The sequence below is a fragment of the Medicago sativa genome, chromosome 6, assembly GCF_051527215.1.
Source record: "Medicago sativa cultivar Bolivia chromosome 6, Bolivia_mono, whole genome shotgun sequence".
Taxonomy (NCBI): Eukaryota; Viridiplantae; Streptophyta; class Magnoliopsida; order Fabales; family Fabaceae; genus Medicago; species Medicago sativa.
Genome location: NC_140754.1, coordinates 92,320,604 through 92,334,981, shown reverse-complemented (window position 1 = coordinate 92,334,981; position 14,378 = coordinate 92,320,604). Strand labels below are relative to the sequence as shown.

The 14,378-nt window shown below is 33.8% G+C and overlaps 2 protein-coding genes and 1 long non-coding RNA gene across 7 annotated transcripts; 2 read left to right on the top strand and 1 right to left on the bottom strand.

The window, feature by feature from the left end:
- The first annotated feature begins 3,127 nt into the window (after window positions 1-3,127).
- LOC146918251 (VQ motif-containing protein 20-like) lies at window positions 3,128-4,151 on the top strand. Its single transcript, XM_085719881.1, has one exon. The coding sequence runs from the start codon at window positions 3,196-3,198 to the stop codon at window positions 3,925-3,927; it is 732 nt and encodes a 243-aa protein (XP_085576007.1). The 5' UTR covers window positions 3,128-3,195; the 3' UTR covers window positions 3,928-4,151.
- A 2,822-nt stretch (window positions 4,152-6,973) lies between these two features.
- Window positions 6,974-10,803, top strand: LOC146918250 (uncharacterized). Of its 5 annotated transcripts, XR_015016087.1 has the most exons (7): window positions 6,974-7,457; window positions 7,783-7,813; window positions 7,964-8,082; window positions 8,436-8,536; window positions 9,178-9,235; window positions 9,386-9,485; window positions 10,142-10,803. It is a non-coding gene; the product is annotated as an uncharacterized LOC146918250 (long non-coding RNA). The 5 variants fall into 5 exon arrangements; XR_015016085.1 differs by having other exon boundaries at window positions 6,974-7,813; XR_015016086.1 differs by lacking the exon at window positions 7,783-7,813 and having other exon boundaries at window positions 6,975-7,457; window positions 10,506-10,803.
- Window positions 10,804-11,979: 1,176 nt separating this feature from the next.
- Window positions 11,980-13,352, bottom strand: LOC146918249 (protein SRC2-like). Its single transcript, XM_085717381.1, has one exon. The coding sequence runs from the start codon at window positions 13,054-13,056 to the stop codon at window positions 12,181-12,183; it is 876 nt and encodes a 291-aa protein (XP_085573507.1). The 5' UTR covers window positions 13,057-13,352; the 3' UTR covers window positions 11,980-12,180.
- Between the last annotated feature and the right edge of the window lie 1,026 nt (window positions 13,353-14,378).

Here is a 14,378-nt window from a genome sequence, read left to right as displayed (position 1 = left end):
TAGGCACATATATAACTTTTTTTAAAAAGGTACTCTCATTAATATACAAGTTAAATTTCGAAACTTAGTATTTGATATGTCCGAGAACATATATTAAGGATTAGTCAGTTATGATACACGTGCGAAGGGGAGCATATATGATGAAGATCGGGGCCGTCCACGAGAATTCGGAGGCTCGGCTCGGGGAATGAAAAGAGGCCGGTGATAAAATCAAAACGTATTTTTTTTAAAAGAGCAATGCTCTATTTATATTTTTAAAAGATAAATACAACGTGCCGTATATATGCGGTACACCCATAGGTGAAAATAACTACCGTATACATGAGGAATCCCCACCTAACACCAAAAGCAAGAGGAAAATTAAACCTGCACAAAACAATCAAAAGTCATGCGCTGTTTGCACCCCCTTTATTGCAGGATAGTGTACTCTTGGATAGTATATTCTTGGGTATAATTTTTTTTTTGAGGCCCATCCTTAGGGGAGGCCCAGATCGGTTGAGCTGTTTGCACCCCCTCAAGGCCGGCCCCGATGAAGATATTACGATGAGTTTTCCGGCAACGGATGTGGTGGACAGTGAGATTTCCGGTGATGGCTACAACGAGGGATGATAGTAACTACAAAACAAACACAAGCTCTAATGCACGGAGTCAATGTTTGCTCAAGAAAGAAAAAGTATTCAAAGTTTAGCTTTAAGTATATGAGTTTGTATAAAGTAATTGTGTACATGGCGTGGTAGAGATGCCACGCTTATACGACATTAGAGGCCGGTAATGACTGTTGGTGATGAGATGATAGATGGGGTCGTCAAGTTACCATGTTTTGTGTTGTAATGAGCCTGATTGTGTCGTTTCAAGGGCCTTCAAGAGACGTTTTGCCCGCCTACGGATCAAAAATAGATGGATGCTTTGGGGCCTTTGATAGATCACTTATTGGATCATTAAATCTCGAGGTTCGATCTGTAACAATTGCCCCAACCCATTATCGTTCTTATGAGGTAAGGAGCTTGCAAGGGGTTTGAAAATCAACGGCCGATCTCGTTGGCCGCAAGGACACTTTTTGCCGATCTTGTGGGATGATGATGTTGTCTAGGGAGCTAGGGGTGGGAACAGGCCAGGCCGTTCGACGGGGGCCTACGACCTAGCCTATTTAAAGCCTAGCTCGGCCCGGCTCGTTTATTAACAAGGCGAGGCTCAAGTTTTTTATAAGGCTTATTTAATTAAACGAGTCGGGCTAAGGTTTGCTAAAAAGCCTATTAAGCCCATCGTGCCGACCTATTAAGCTTTTCATATATAATATATCTTCCATTATTGATATTTTTGAAGTTTTTTTCATAAACACAAGCCTTCATATGATTGGTTATTTAGTAGTTGATATATTATTGTGATTAGACCTTCGTAAGAATTCATTATTTAGTAGCAAACATATTTGTGTGCTTTAGGCCTTAATAAGTTTTGGTCTGTTTAGGAGTAGGCTTACATGTGTTGTTAGACCTTAGCATAAAATAGACTTTTAAATAGGCTTTCGAGGCTTCATCGAGCCTTTAAAAAGGTCGAGTCGGACCTCGAAAATGAGCCTATGACGGGTAATAGGTCGGGCTCGGGCCTATAATTTTTGAAGTAGACCAGGCTTAGGCCTTACAAAGCCCGGCCCGGCCTAGCCCATTTCCACCCCTATAGGGAGCGCCTAGGTACGTAGCTGTTCTTCGAAATGTCCTTTTTTTAGTAGTTTTGACGTGTGTCCCGCGATTTCTTTGATTGAAGGGACGCGTGTGATACGATTTTGTATAAATACAATGATAAGTTTAACTTTTTTTTAGAGGATGATAAGTTAAAATTTAAGTAAGCTTATCTTCATCAATTTTTCTTTTGAAGTAACTTTACAATTAAGTTTAAATTAGGGTTGAATAAGTTTTTTTTTTTTTGAAGGAAGGGTTGAATAAGTTATTGGTCCTATAAATATAACGAATTTTGTTTTTAGTCCTCATAAAAAAGTTACATGTTTTGGTTCTTTATAAAAAAAAAATCAACACATAATTTTAGTCCCTGTTAAATAAAAAATTGTTTAATTATGTTTAAACTTTTAAAATTTTGAATGATTATTTATAGCATGTTTAAAACATTATAAAAAAAATTATTTTATATAAATTATTATAACTTGTATTGAATTAAATATGAAATTTTTAAACGCCAACATTTTAAGATAAAAATAATGAAAATTTGGACGGAAAAGTCAAATTTTGAGCTCATATTTGATAGAGAACTTTTTTTTAAGAAATGGAGAAACTTTTTATAATGCTCTAAACAAATTGTATGTTACTTTTTAAGTCTCCTAGCCTAGCATTCCTTGTGCTTGCTAGGATTCTTTTATGTTTTAAATAAATTTCATTTTAGCTTCTTCAAAAAAAATGCTCTAAACAAATCTCTAAAAAATTATTCAAACATTTAAAAGCTTAGACATAGTTATCTTTAAAAAGAAAAAACTTGGGCATGATTCAACAAATTTTAACAAAGATTAAAACTTAAGAAATCTTACCGAAACATGTCATTTACACGTCCTTAAAAAATAAAATGTCATTTACACTTCCACAACAAAGACTAAAAACGAAATTGATTATATTTATAAGAAACAAAATCTTATTTAACCCATAGATTTAGATTACAAAAGTTGAAATTATAGCCATATTGTTGTTATTTCTGTTTGTTTCTGGAAGAGCAACCTTAAATTACGCACTTCCACAACAAAACATACAAAAAACACTCCTCAAAATATATACGTGGGACCCACCCCTCAACTGATTCCACCTTAATCTCCTCATTGTACACGTCCTCACTCTTCTCTCCTCCAGCACACTAATCCTCACTTAACAATTTAGTTTTTTTTTTTTTTTTTTTGAGAGTTAACAATTTAGTTTTTGTAATATGCAAAATTCACAAACCCTATATATATAACAAATTTAACCTAATAAATATTTACCTTAATTAACCACCTCCACAAAATCATAACAATCTAACCATTTTTTTCTCTTTATTTTGTTTTTCTTAATTTTTTTAACATTTTTTTTGATAATTTTTAGGTTTGTGTATATCCATTTAAAGCAAATGTACGTATATAATTCTTCAACCATAAACCTAAATTTCATTTATCTATCCAAATTGTTTGTGTGATTGTTAACATTTTCTTGAAAAATCAAAACCATGAGTCCTTCACAATTTCATCCAAAGAAAGAAATCATCTCAACCACCACAAAATCTAACACCAACGTTAATGGATTGTTACCATCACATTTGAAAATCAATAAAGATTCTCATTTCATAAAAAAATCATCACCACCACCGTCGTCTTCATCGTCGTCGTCATCATCAACATCGTACGCAATGATGAATACCATGGTGGCATCAAATAAACCACCACAACAACATCGTAGCCCGGTGATAATCTACACACATTCTCCACGTGTCATCCATACTCAACCTAAAGATTTCATGGCATTGGTGCAAAAGCTTACCGGGCTCTCTCGTTCGGAGGAGGAGGGCGGGAGCAATACTGCCCCTGCCCCGTCATCTCAATACCAGACCCCAAAGAAGGAGCCTGTGAGCAGCACCTATGGGATGTTGATCGGAGACAAAGAGAATGATCGAAAAAATGTCGTTATGCTTAGAAATGAGGACAACGACACATCATCATCGGTGATCACCGATGAGAATAATTATGGCAACAACATCGGTGAAAATCAGGTTAACTCGTGTTTCATTGCATCGGATACACCGATGTTGGAGCCTCCCTTGAACCCTTTCATGACAAACTTCTTGGCGTCGAGCTCAGCCGAGTTCATGTGCTCAAGTCAGCCCTTATTGAACTACTCAGATTCATTTTTCTCACATAACATGAGGACCTTGGGAGGGATGAAAGAGTTTGGTGACTATTGATTATAGTTGTTGAAGTTTTTCTCTGGTTTGAATGTTTTGAGCTAATAAAAGTTCTAGTTTTCCAGGATAGAACTTCATTTTCTTTTTGAAGAATCAATAATACTTTTTTGTTGTAGACAAAAACTTGTACCTCTCAGAGGATTTATTCCAGTTGTTTTTTTTTATAGTGAGTTTCATAGATTTGTGATTCAGAATTATTAAGAAAGTTTTGGCTTTTTATGTTATGGCTATTATTTCTTTATTAGCTTTTCAGAACTTTCACATAATTAGATGTTACATTGATTACATGTTACACTATTCTAACCTATTACTGCACCTGCTTTTAATTGATAGATACATCCTAGGCCTAAGTGAAACTATAATATTTTTATAAGTATCTTAAATTATTTTTTTGTATCACTTGTTTATAAGAAAGTATTGATTAAATAAATATGTTTGGAGCACAAGTTCAATACTTTGGAATACAGCACCCACAACTTGCCTTAAAGTTTTCTGCATAATTTGTATTCTTCATCATACTTTGAACATAATGGTAGTACATACTCCAAAGAATAGGTAGTGGAAATGTACATGATCAGTTAATGATGAGGGTAGACTTAATTGATAGAATTGTGGTTTTACTTTTTTGGATGATATAAATTTCTTGAAAGCAAGTTGATGATAATTTGTGTAAGGAATAGTTATAAATTAGAAATTCCACAACTTTTTTTCTCCTTTGAATGCAAAGTTTCAAACCAGAAATGATAAATCAAGAGTTAGAAATATACCTAATTTATCTCTAAACTTTTGTTTTTTTAGCTCTTCATTTACTAAACAAATTTGCTTTGCACAAAGGATAAGTAGTTATACTTTGATGAGTGGATGGAAACTTTTGTTTCCTTTTAATTTACCTTGATGAATGCATATACATTTGAGATGAATTATGAGATTAAGTGGAGCTGGTTCATAATTATTAGAAAATCTTGACCTAAATTTTTGGACCAAAACACAAGTGTAACACACATGATACTTTTCTATTTCACCAACTGCAATTTAGAACTTTTTATTAGAATACTTTAGGAGATGAGATTTCATTTCATTTTCAAATTATTTTGTTTCCACTTGAGTTTTACTTTCAAACATTCATATATATGAGAAGGGACTCGGAAACTCTGCTGTAAAAATTTCCAAAGTCACACGCGGTAATCAATCTCGGCTATTAGCGGGGATCGGACGGTTCTACACGGTCGGTGCATTAATTTCAAATTATCTCGGCCACTTTGACTTATGATCGGACGGTTGAGATTTGTAACTGTGTGGCACAAATACAACAGGGAATCTATTTCCATATGTGATGAGGAGAAAAGTAAAGTATTCAATACAAACATGTACATAGCTTCAAAACAAAGGAATCAATAAATCTTGATGCTAAAAAGTATGTGTGGTACTATCCCAAGGATAAGCCTAAAAGACTTTTGAAATTCATAATTGGAATTTTATTTTTGTTTGTAGTATGAGGAAATAGACATGTCATTTTAAACCTGCAAAAAAATGGTGAGAACTTCTAATACTAAAAAGAAGTAAAAAGGAAGACAGTTGAACTTAAGCCTCTTCTCTATTGAGATCAACTATTGTAAAAGCAAGATTTCATGTGTCATTTGTGTCATTTAGATATTTGGTCGTGTCAAACAAAATTGCCATTGGCTAAAAAGTCACAGTTCCACCAACTTCAGTAAACAATGAAACATTGAGACAATTTCTTAACCTCAAAACAAGTATTCAAACAAAGAATAAAAGGCTCCATGGCATAACAGCATAAACCTGCCTTTTCAAATTGCATAATTCATCTCAATTTTTGATATGCAACTATAAATTCAGAAGTTGACAAAACCACGCCATTATAAAAATTCTTCAACTTGAATGTTTTTAGGAATTGCTACACTTGTAAAGTTTGAGAAGCTTAAAAATACTAACTAAACAAAAGCAACACAAATGACAATCTAGTGTAAGAACTTCCTTCAAAAAAAAAAAAATCTAGTGTAAGAACAACACTTATATGATAATCTAGAGAAATGACAAATTTGCAAAAATTATTTGTGTCAATTCAACATCAGTTTCTTATCTAGAAAATTTCACAAACATGCTATGAGCATAAAATCGAATACAACAAATGATAATGAATTGATCACACCCAGTCCTTAAACTGACCTTATTTTATGTCCAGAACTTACATATAATACAGCAGCTCTATTGCAATCAGATTACTTTCCATGTTTAGGTGCTAAAAAAAGATCCATGTGCACTTCGGATGGTTGATATGAAAAAGTGTTTTTCAACTTGATAACAAAACCACCATAGAACACTAATAATAAGTATATTTATGAAAACAATGATGTAAATCAGAGATAAAAAAAACATGAACATAGATAGCATTGGTGAAAATAGATAATATGTGAAGATGAAGCCCATGAGTAGAAACTTGAGGAGAAGCTAATGCAAGAAACAAACAATGTACATAGAAAAAAAGAATTACCAAATACAATTGCACAATTTGTTTGTTTGTCAAAGAGTATTTTGGAAATATCTTTCCAAGTAAAGCAAATCCATACAAAACAACTGTCAGGCCTGAACTCCTGACACTGATATACATAGCAGAAAGTGAAAAAACATGCAATGTTTTCTGACAGCATTAAAACTACTTCAAACATAAAAACAATGGGAATCCAGATAAAAACAGAGCTGCTGACACAATGGCAACTTAAAAAAAATCTAAAAAAAAAATCGTTAACCTTTCCTGACAGCACTGACAGCACTGGTACCAAATCTAAAAAAAAACAGAGCTTCTGACAGCATTAACCTTTCCTGACAGCACTGGTACCAAATCTAAAAAAAAAAATCAAAATTCTCTGACAACAGAATCAAGATACGGCCGGATCTCATTTTTGAATGGAGATTTTGGACAAAAATCAAACTACCTCAATACTTTTACTTTGTGTCAGCCAGCGCCTACAAAATTGCACCAAAAGCATACACAATCAAACAAATCATAATCATCATAATATTATAAATGAAATACCAATGGATGCCATGTTGGGGAGTTGAAACCAGATGCTAGGTGCAGCACATTGTTTGACATTAGGGGTCATGATTCAAAGAAAAAAACTCAGTTCACATGTTTAGTGTCTGCATCACTCCACCGCCCTTAGTCAACAATTCATTGATTGTTGTTCCTGCTTCTTCATTTCTCTTAAAGCTCTCTCTCTCACTCTCACTCTCACTCAGTTTCCAAATCTCTTCCTCCCCCAACCCAAAAAAACCCTCTCGTCTGAAGCACTCCACCGTAGACTGTCCGCGACCATTCCGAATGTCACCTTCCTTTCATCCATCGTGACTGGCTCGGATTTGGGAGAGAAGAAAAGAAAAAACAAGATGAAGGTGATGCATGACTAGAGAAAAAACAAGGGCAATTTGAGGATCGTGAATCTGATATAAGAGGGAAATCGATGGTTCCTTCGCCACCATGACTGGATTTCAGAAATGCTTCATCTCAGGTAATGTGCTCCGCTTAACACTCCATTGGTAACAAAACCATCTCTTTCAATTCTCTTATTAATTCCTGTTATTATATGTTCTTGGTATGTTATGCTCATGAGGGGTTTTGTTTGTAAGATGTTTGATGAAATGCCTCAATAATGACAAACTTTTGATTTGATTCAAATACAATTATGTTGTTGCAGACATACATTGTATTATTATTAATTCTGTTTGGATAAAGATTTCATTAAGTGCTTATGAAATAAGCTAGAAACAGCTTATGGACATGTCATAAGTTGTTTTTATAAGCTTTCTCAAACGATTTTACAAGTGTTTATGCAGGTATTTCTGAATGAGAGATACCATTTGAGAAGTAAGTTCATCCATTTACAGTTCCCAAATTTATTCAAATATTATTTTTTTGTTTCAGTTCTTTTTTATGGTGATTTTTCCCTAAAAAAAATGATGGTGATTTTCCCTAAAAAAATGATGGTGATTTTTTGTGTGTATATATTGGAATTAGATGCTCATGCAGAGTGTCAGGGAAGCAATTTACCAAGTTGTTCGAGGAAGCTTTCAAAGCTAAAGTTCTCACTGAACCTTATGTGCAAAAAATGGCATCAAACATGCTGATTATCAATGGTCAGTTTCTCTAAATCGATTCATTTACCCTTTGTTTGGATTTCAACTCAGTTTAATTACATGCATGATAACTTATGAAAACAGCTTATATATTAAAAATAACTTATACAGAAGCACTTAAGTAAGCCGTTTATCCAAACAGTCACATAGTGTTTTAGTTGCACTGTAAATTATTCAGTTTGTTTTTTGGCATCGTAGATATTCAGTCACTTCGATGTTTATCCCCTAAAAGTTTTAAAAGTGTGCATTTATTTTATATCTATCCTAATTCACCAACAAATTGAAAAAGTATTTTGTTATCTTATGTTCTGTATCTATTTATGGACTGTCATGTTTCTACGTAAATATGGCAGCAACACAGGTACAAGGATACGCGATTAAGGCTGTCTGGTCATTTTAAAAAGAAGAATGGAAAAAAGAAGAAAGTCATTGACATTGCTCTTGAGGATTTAGAGTACGTAAATCTTAGTGTTCTGTCTCTTTTATATTTCAGTTGTATTCTTGCACTATCCTTTAACTTTCTCTCCTTCATTTTCTATGGACTTGGTTGGTGTATGCATGTTTAGCTTTATAATCTAACATTTGATTACATACAAAAACAGTCAAATAAACTGCTTTCTATGAAGTGATTTTGCTGGAAAAATAGAGTCATATTTTGCAACACATGACATGTCTTCACCAGTGATTTTGATCCTTCAGTTTGGCAAGTTAAGGAAGTATTTAGGTGCCATTTTGGTTCTAAGGTAATTTTAAATGGAGATTTACCTGAGGTTGATGCATATAAGACTGAGTAAGATTAGATATGGTATACAATTTAGTATTCTTACCTGGATTATAGATTATCAAGTGCATATAATTTAGTCTTCATGCTAAACTACTGTATAAAATAGGATGAACAATGGAGAAATTGAATTGACTCAGACTATTAGTCAGAAGTCTGTACAGAACATTGTAGACTGAGGATTTGGTTAAAACAAAGCTGATGACAAATTCTGATGCAACTAATTTTTTAAATAAAGGAACACATCTTTTTCTCTGCAATTGCTTTAATATTGATATATGATGTGGTCTTTAATAATGGAGTCCATGCTGCAGAATTTCATCATGGCAAGGAGTACACAAGAAGTTGCCGAGGGATTGCTTAAATTAAAGGGTTGGTTAGTTTGTCTTCACTTATTCATTAACAAATCTGCAAAAAAAAATTCTTTTCTTAAGAAAACTCAATATAAAATTATTTTTTATTGTTATATGCTTCTTGCTGTTTTTATTGATAAACATGTGATATTACCTTTGCCTTTCTCAGCTTAATAGGTCTGATCGATGGTGATGACGAGTCTGATCTGTTACTTCGAACTAACCTTTTGAAACTACGCACTTACCTCATGGAATTCGATACAACCAATGTAAGTCATATTGCCTTATTGTGAAACATCGAAACTTTATTTTTGATTGGTTATTGATCTCCGTTTTTCTGATGAAAATTATATGTATATAAGAAATTGCAGTTAACAAATTAGCAATGTACTTGGTAAAAATTTATAATCTATAAGAAACATTTTAGCCATTGCAACTCAGGCTACATTTAAATATGAATGCAAACTCACATAGCCATTGCAACTCAGGCTAACACTGATAGTGCTATTTTTCGAGTTTTGTTTCTGTTGCTACCTATCATCAATACTTTTTTTTCATTTTTGGTGAATGATGCTCTTCTTTTTCCTGTTAAAAAAAACTGGTGTTGTACATGGTTAAGGAAGATTCATAATGCCACAATCACAAATACATTTAGATGAAAACTGCAAAGTTAGAAATGCAATGGTGATTTTCTTCGGAGTGGATGACACAATCACGTATGTAATGGTGATTTTCTATCACAATACTATCACAAGAGATTATTCCACAAAACATAGTGCAGCAAAACCTGCAAGATTATTATCACAAGAGATTTTCTGGCACTATGATACTTGATTAGTAGCAAGATATAAACAACTATAAAAGTACTTATGTAGGATGAGTATGAATCCTTTTTCAGTAATTTTTTGTTGCTTCATTTATATAGTTTGAAGATGCTGAAGTTTTCTTTTTCTATTACCAAGCCTTTCCAGTCTCCTGGTAATGAAGTCTCCCTCTTCAGATGAGCTTACAAATTCTCATGCAGCTTATTTCGTAATAAAGGAATGCATCTTCAATAATGATATATAATCTGGTTTTTAATTATGGAGTCCATGCAGCAGAATTTTGTCATGGCAGAAGAACTTAAATTTTTTTTTCTTGCATGTAATTGTGACATTCCTTTAATTGTCTGTTTTTACGCTACTTAAGAGCAGGATATCAATGCTTACTTATGCAAGAATGTCTGTTGTGTTGATTTATCCAAGTTCATTGTTTGAATGAATGTGTTAACGAGAATATAGTGCACACAGGTCTTGGTTGATGGCGCCAATGATAAGGTACTTATGTCAATCATGTAGACAGATGCAAGTAGTAAAATAACATAGGGTCTGAATGGAGTGCTGCACTTGCATGTGTATACTTCATTTGAGAGTCATGATCACAATCTTTACTCAGCTCAATTGTTGTTGTTTTTTTCTTTGGTTGTAATTCTTTGTGCAGCATGATTCATTGAAATGTACAGCCATTTGAAATTCAGTTTATCTTTCATTGTATGAAGTGGATTCAAGCAATATTGTCGGTATAAATAGCCTGAATTAATATCAGAAACATAATGTGAATTCCACCTGTGTTTGGGATGCACACAAAAGCTTACTATTATGATACAAATACATGTTTGTTGTTAGTGTTTTCTTTATTGTTATAACTCAGCCTGTGAACAATTGTAGAGCATACGTTTAGCAAGGGTTTCTCTAAATTGTGATTAGAGGTTTATTATAGATGATAGACATAATTATATGCATCAAAGACGGCAGTATCAGAACAAAATCATTTTAATTGGCTATCCACTATGCATTTGCAATACTGGCCCTCTCTTATTAACTTCTTCTAAAACTATTCATGGAGTAATTGTTGTGGGAATGGTGTAGAGAAATTATGGAGGTTTGAATGATGGGTTGTTTCTACTTGGTTTGTGTTTATATTGATATGTACGGTGGAGATCTATGGTAGAAAGCTATGGCATGTTAATTGGCTATTAATAGGGTAGTTGCAATTTACGTCAGATTTATGGTCTTCCATATCTAGATGAAAGATTTTGCTGTCACGTGTGCATCATTGTTTTGTGATAATTTTCAAGAGTTCCTGAAGAAATCCATGGTTAGAGTGTGTAGAGGGAGAAAGCTTATGCAAACCGTCCAAAAAGTAACATTTTGGTCATATTACCCCAATTTCAAAAAACATCTCTCGTGATTGGACCTTTTCTTCTGCACACATGATATATTTTTCAAATTGATTGAATTGATTGTAATCAAAACATATTGATCAATAGTCTATAACAAACCCGCGCTATGTCAAGCGTCTAATTATCAACTAAAAATACACCAAAATTAGAGAAAACTCACCACACACCAGAATCGGAGCCACGCAGTAGAATTTGAATAAATTGCTTCGTAAGAAGTATAGATAGATTGCATATAACAGAACAATGCTCTCTCCGTTTTAAAATATAAGCAAAATTTACTTTTTAGGTTCATTCATTTAATGATGTATATGGTCCATATTATGAATGAACCTAAAAGTGAATTTTGCTTATATTTTGAAACGGAAGGAGTAGGAGGGAGTAGTTGTTTGTTCAAATTCCGCTACTGTATAACACTAATAGCTACGGAGCCTACGGTCACTCTTTGCAATAGATGTTAACCCAACACAACATTACAATTGCAGCAGTGGGATCAGACTTACAAACCACAAACATTTTTAACAATTTCTGAAACCTTTCAAGAGTTCTACAATTAAAAAAGCCATCAACTGAAATTAAATCTTCCACTATAAAAATAATACCATGAAAGGTCGTAGAATTGTTACATCACCAAAGTGCAGACTAGAAAGATTTATTTATATTACATAATCATTAGCAGTAGCAACTGCTGCTGGATGTATTAGAAACACTTGAGCAAAAAGTAAAAGTAAAATCCATAAACAAGATCAATCAAATGGAAAAGCTGAAGCAGAACCAGAACCAGAACCAGAATCACCAAAAATCATATTTGCAATGTTGGTCAATTTGTCACCACCTAACCCATATCCAAGAAACCCAGCTTTAATTCCATTTCCAAAATTAGCTGGTAGATAAGGCCATTGATAAGTCTGCGGTGGGTAACCCGACGGAGGGTAACCGGACGGTGGGTAACCCGGCTGAGGGTAACCCGACGGAGGGTAACCGGACGGTGGGTAACCCGGCTGAGGGTAACCCGACGGAGGGTAACCGGACGGTGGGTAACCCGGCTGAGGGTAACCGGATGGTGGGTAACCCGACAGTGGGTAACCCGGCGTTGGATGAGTATGTGGATCCGGTAGCACCGAGGCAGATCCCGCCACTATTCCATGACCAGATCCCGCCGCCGCCGGTTGAGAGATCTGTGGATCCAGATTTTGTGTCGCCGCAGTGTTTGTCACCGGATCTTGAACTTTGTCCTCAAATTTGTAGGAGAGGTTCAAATTCCCTTCCTCCCTAAAACCTGTCATAACTTTGTAACTAATCTGGCGGAAAGAATCTCCGGAGGTGTTATCAAAAAGATCCTTGAGAGCGATACAAACGGTACCCATCCTAATGGATTCGGCGGTGGGAGATTTGCACACGACCATTAAGTTAAGAGAGTGATGATTCTGGTTGACAGTGAAATCGACAGGGTAATTCCATGTCGGGTTAGTTCCGCTGTCATAGTGGGTGTGGGTTACAGCGGTTTCATTGTTGGAGTTTGGAACGGAAATTATGGCGTATACGTTCATTTTGAAGAAATTATTAAGATCAGTGAGGTTGTTAGCAGATTCAATTCTGAGTTTCAATGTTTTATTTTCCATGTTTATCTTCTTATTTTCAAAAGATTGATTATTACCCTAATATAAAATCGGATTGATTATTACCCTAATATAAAATCGACGAATATTTATGTTGTTGAGTTGAGTTGAGAGAATTTGTGTCTTAACCAGCCAAAAGATTAAAGAGAGTAGTGAGAATCTGTGTTGTGTTTTGTTGTGTTGTGTTGTGTTGTTTGAGGTTTTGATTAATTTTTGTGTGGAAAAGGGAAAGGTGTGTGACGGATATTTATGGAAGGGAAAGGTGAAATTTTTGGCGCAATTTGTGAAATTTTTTCCCGCCACTTTCAACCCTAAAACAAACATTTGATCACCCTAGGTTTTTTTTTTTTTTTTTGGTAGATGATCGCCCTAGGTTTTTATTTGGTGGAATACAGATTCTCTCTGCTTAGATCGTACGCGTCTAATGTATCTTTTTAATATTACCATTTTGTTTACTATTTATGAATCTGTCAACCAAGAAAAAACTAATCTAGAATAAAATTGTAAATTGATCAAAAAAAATATTGACACTCTACAAACCAAATACTGATGCTTATAGCATTAATTTCTCCTCTATTGTGTACACATATGATCCGTATTAATGTATATATGTATTCACGTCCATGTTTCACGGCAATATCAATTAATTTGCTTTCTTAAGTGTTGTTTTTAATTCTACCCAATTTGGGAGGGGAAAAAATATACTCTCTCCGTCTCACAACATTAGTCGTTTAAGGGTTTATGCATAATTATTAAGGAAATGATTAATTTTGTCGATTTCAATGGTAAAATTAATAGCATTTACTAAAACATCCTCATTAATTGTAGTTAGTTGGATGAAATTCAAGAAATAATGGTATAATAATAAAAAAAATCATAAATGTTGCATTGATATTGTAAAGTAACAATTATTTTGGAAAAAAAAATGCCAAAGAGACACTAATTATGAGACGGATGGAGTAGCTAAAATCATACATATTATGAGTATTTAAAAAAATTCTTAATAAAATATTATTTGCATTTTACATATTTCAAGGCTGAAAATAAATTATAATACGTTTTGAGTTGTTTTAATATAAGAAAAAAAAATCATACATAATAAAAAATCAAAATTTCATTTTATTGATCAATTAATCTATCTTTTTTTGAGGTCAAATTCTTTTTTTTTTTTAAACAAAAACCAATGAGGTCACAAATAATAAGTAGAGTTACACTTATATGAGTGGAATGTATCTTTTCTTTTTATTTCCCTTGATGAAGACATTTACATTTGAGAAGAGAGTCCTGAACTTTAAGTGTAGCTGGATAACAGCAGAAAATCTTGA

Excerpts from the sequence above, each read along its gene's own strand:
- LOC146918251 (XM_085719881.1), top strand. The coding sequence starts at position 3,196 with ATGAGTCCTTCACAATTTCATCCAAAGAAAGAAATCATCTCAACCACC.
- LOC146918249 (XM_085717381.1), bottom strand. The coding sequence starts at position 13,056 with ATGGAAAATAAAACATTGAAACTCAGAATTGAATCTGCTAACAACCTC.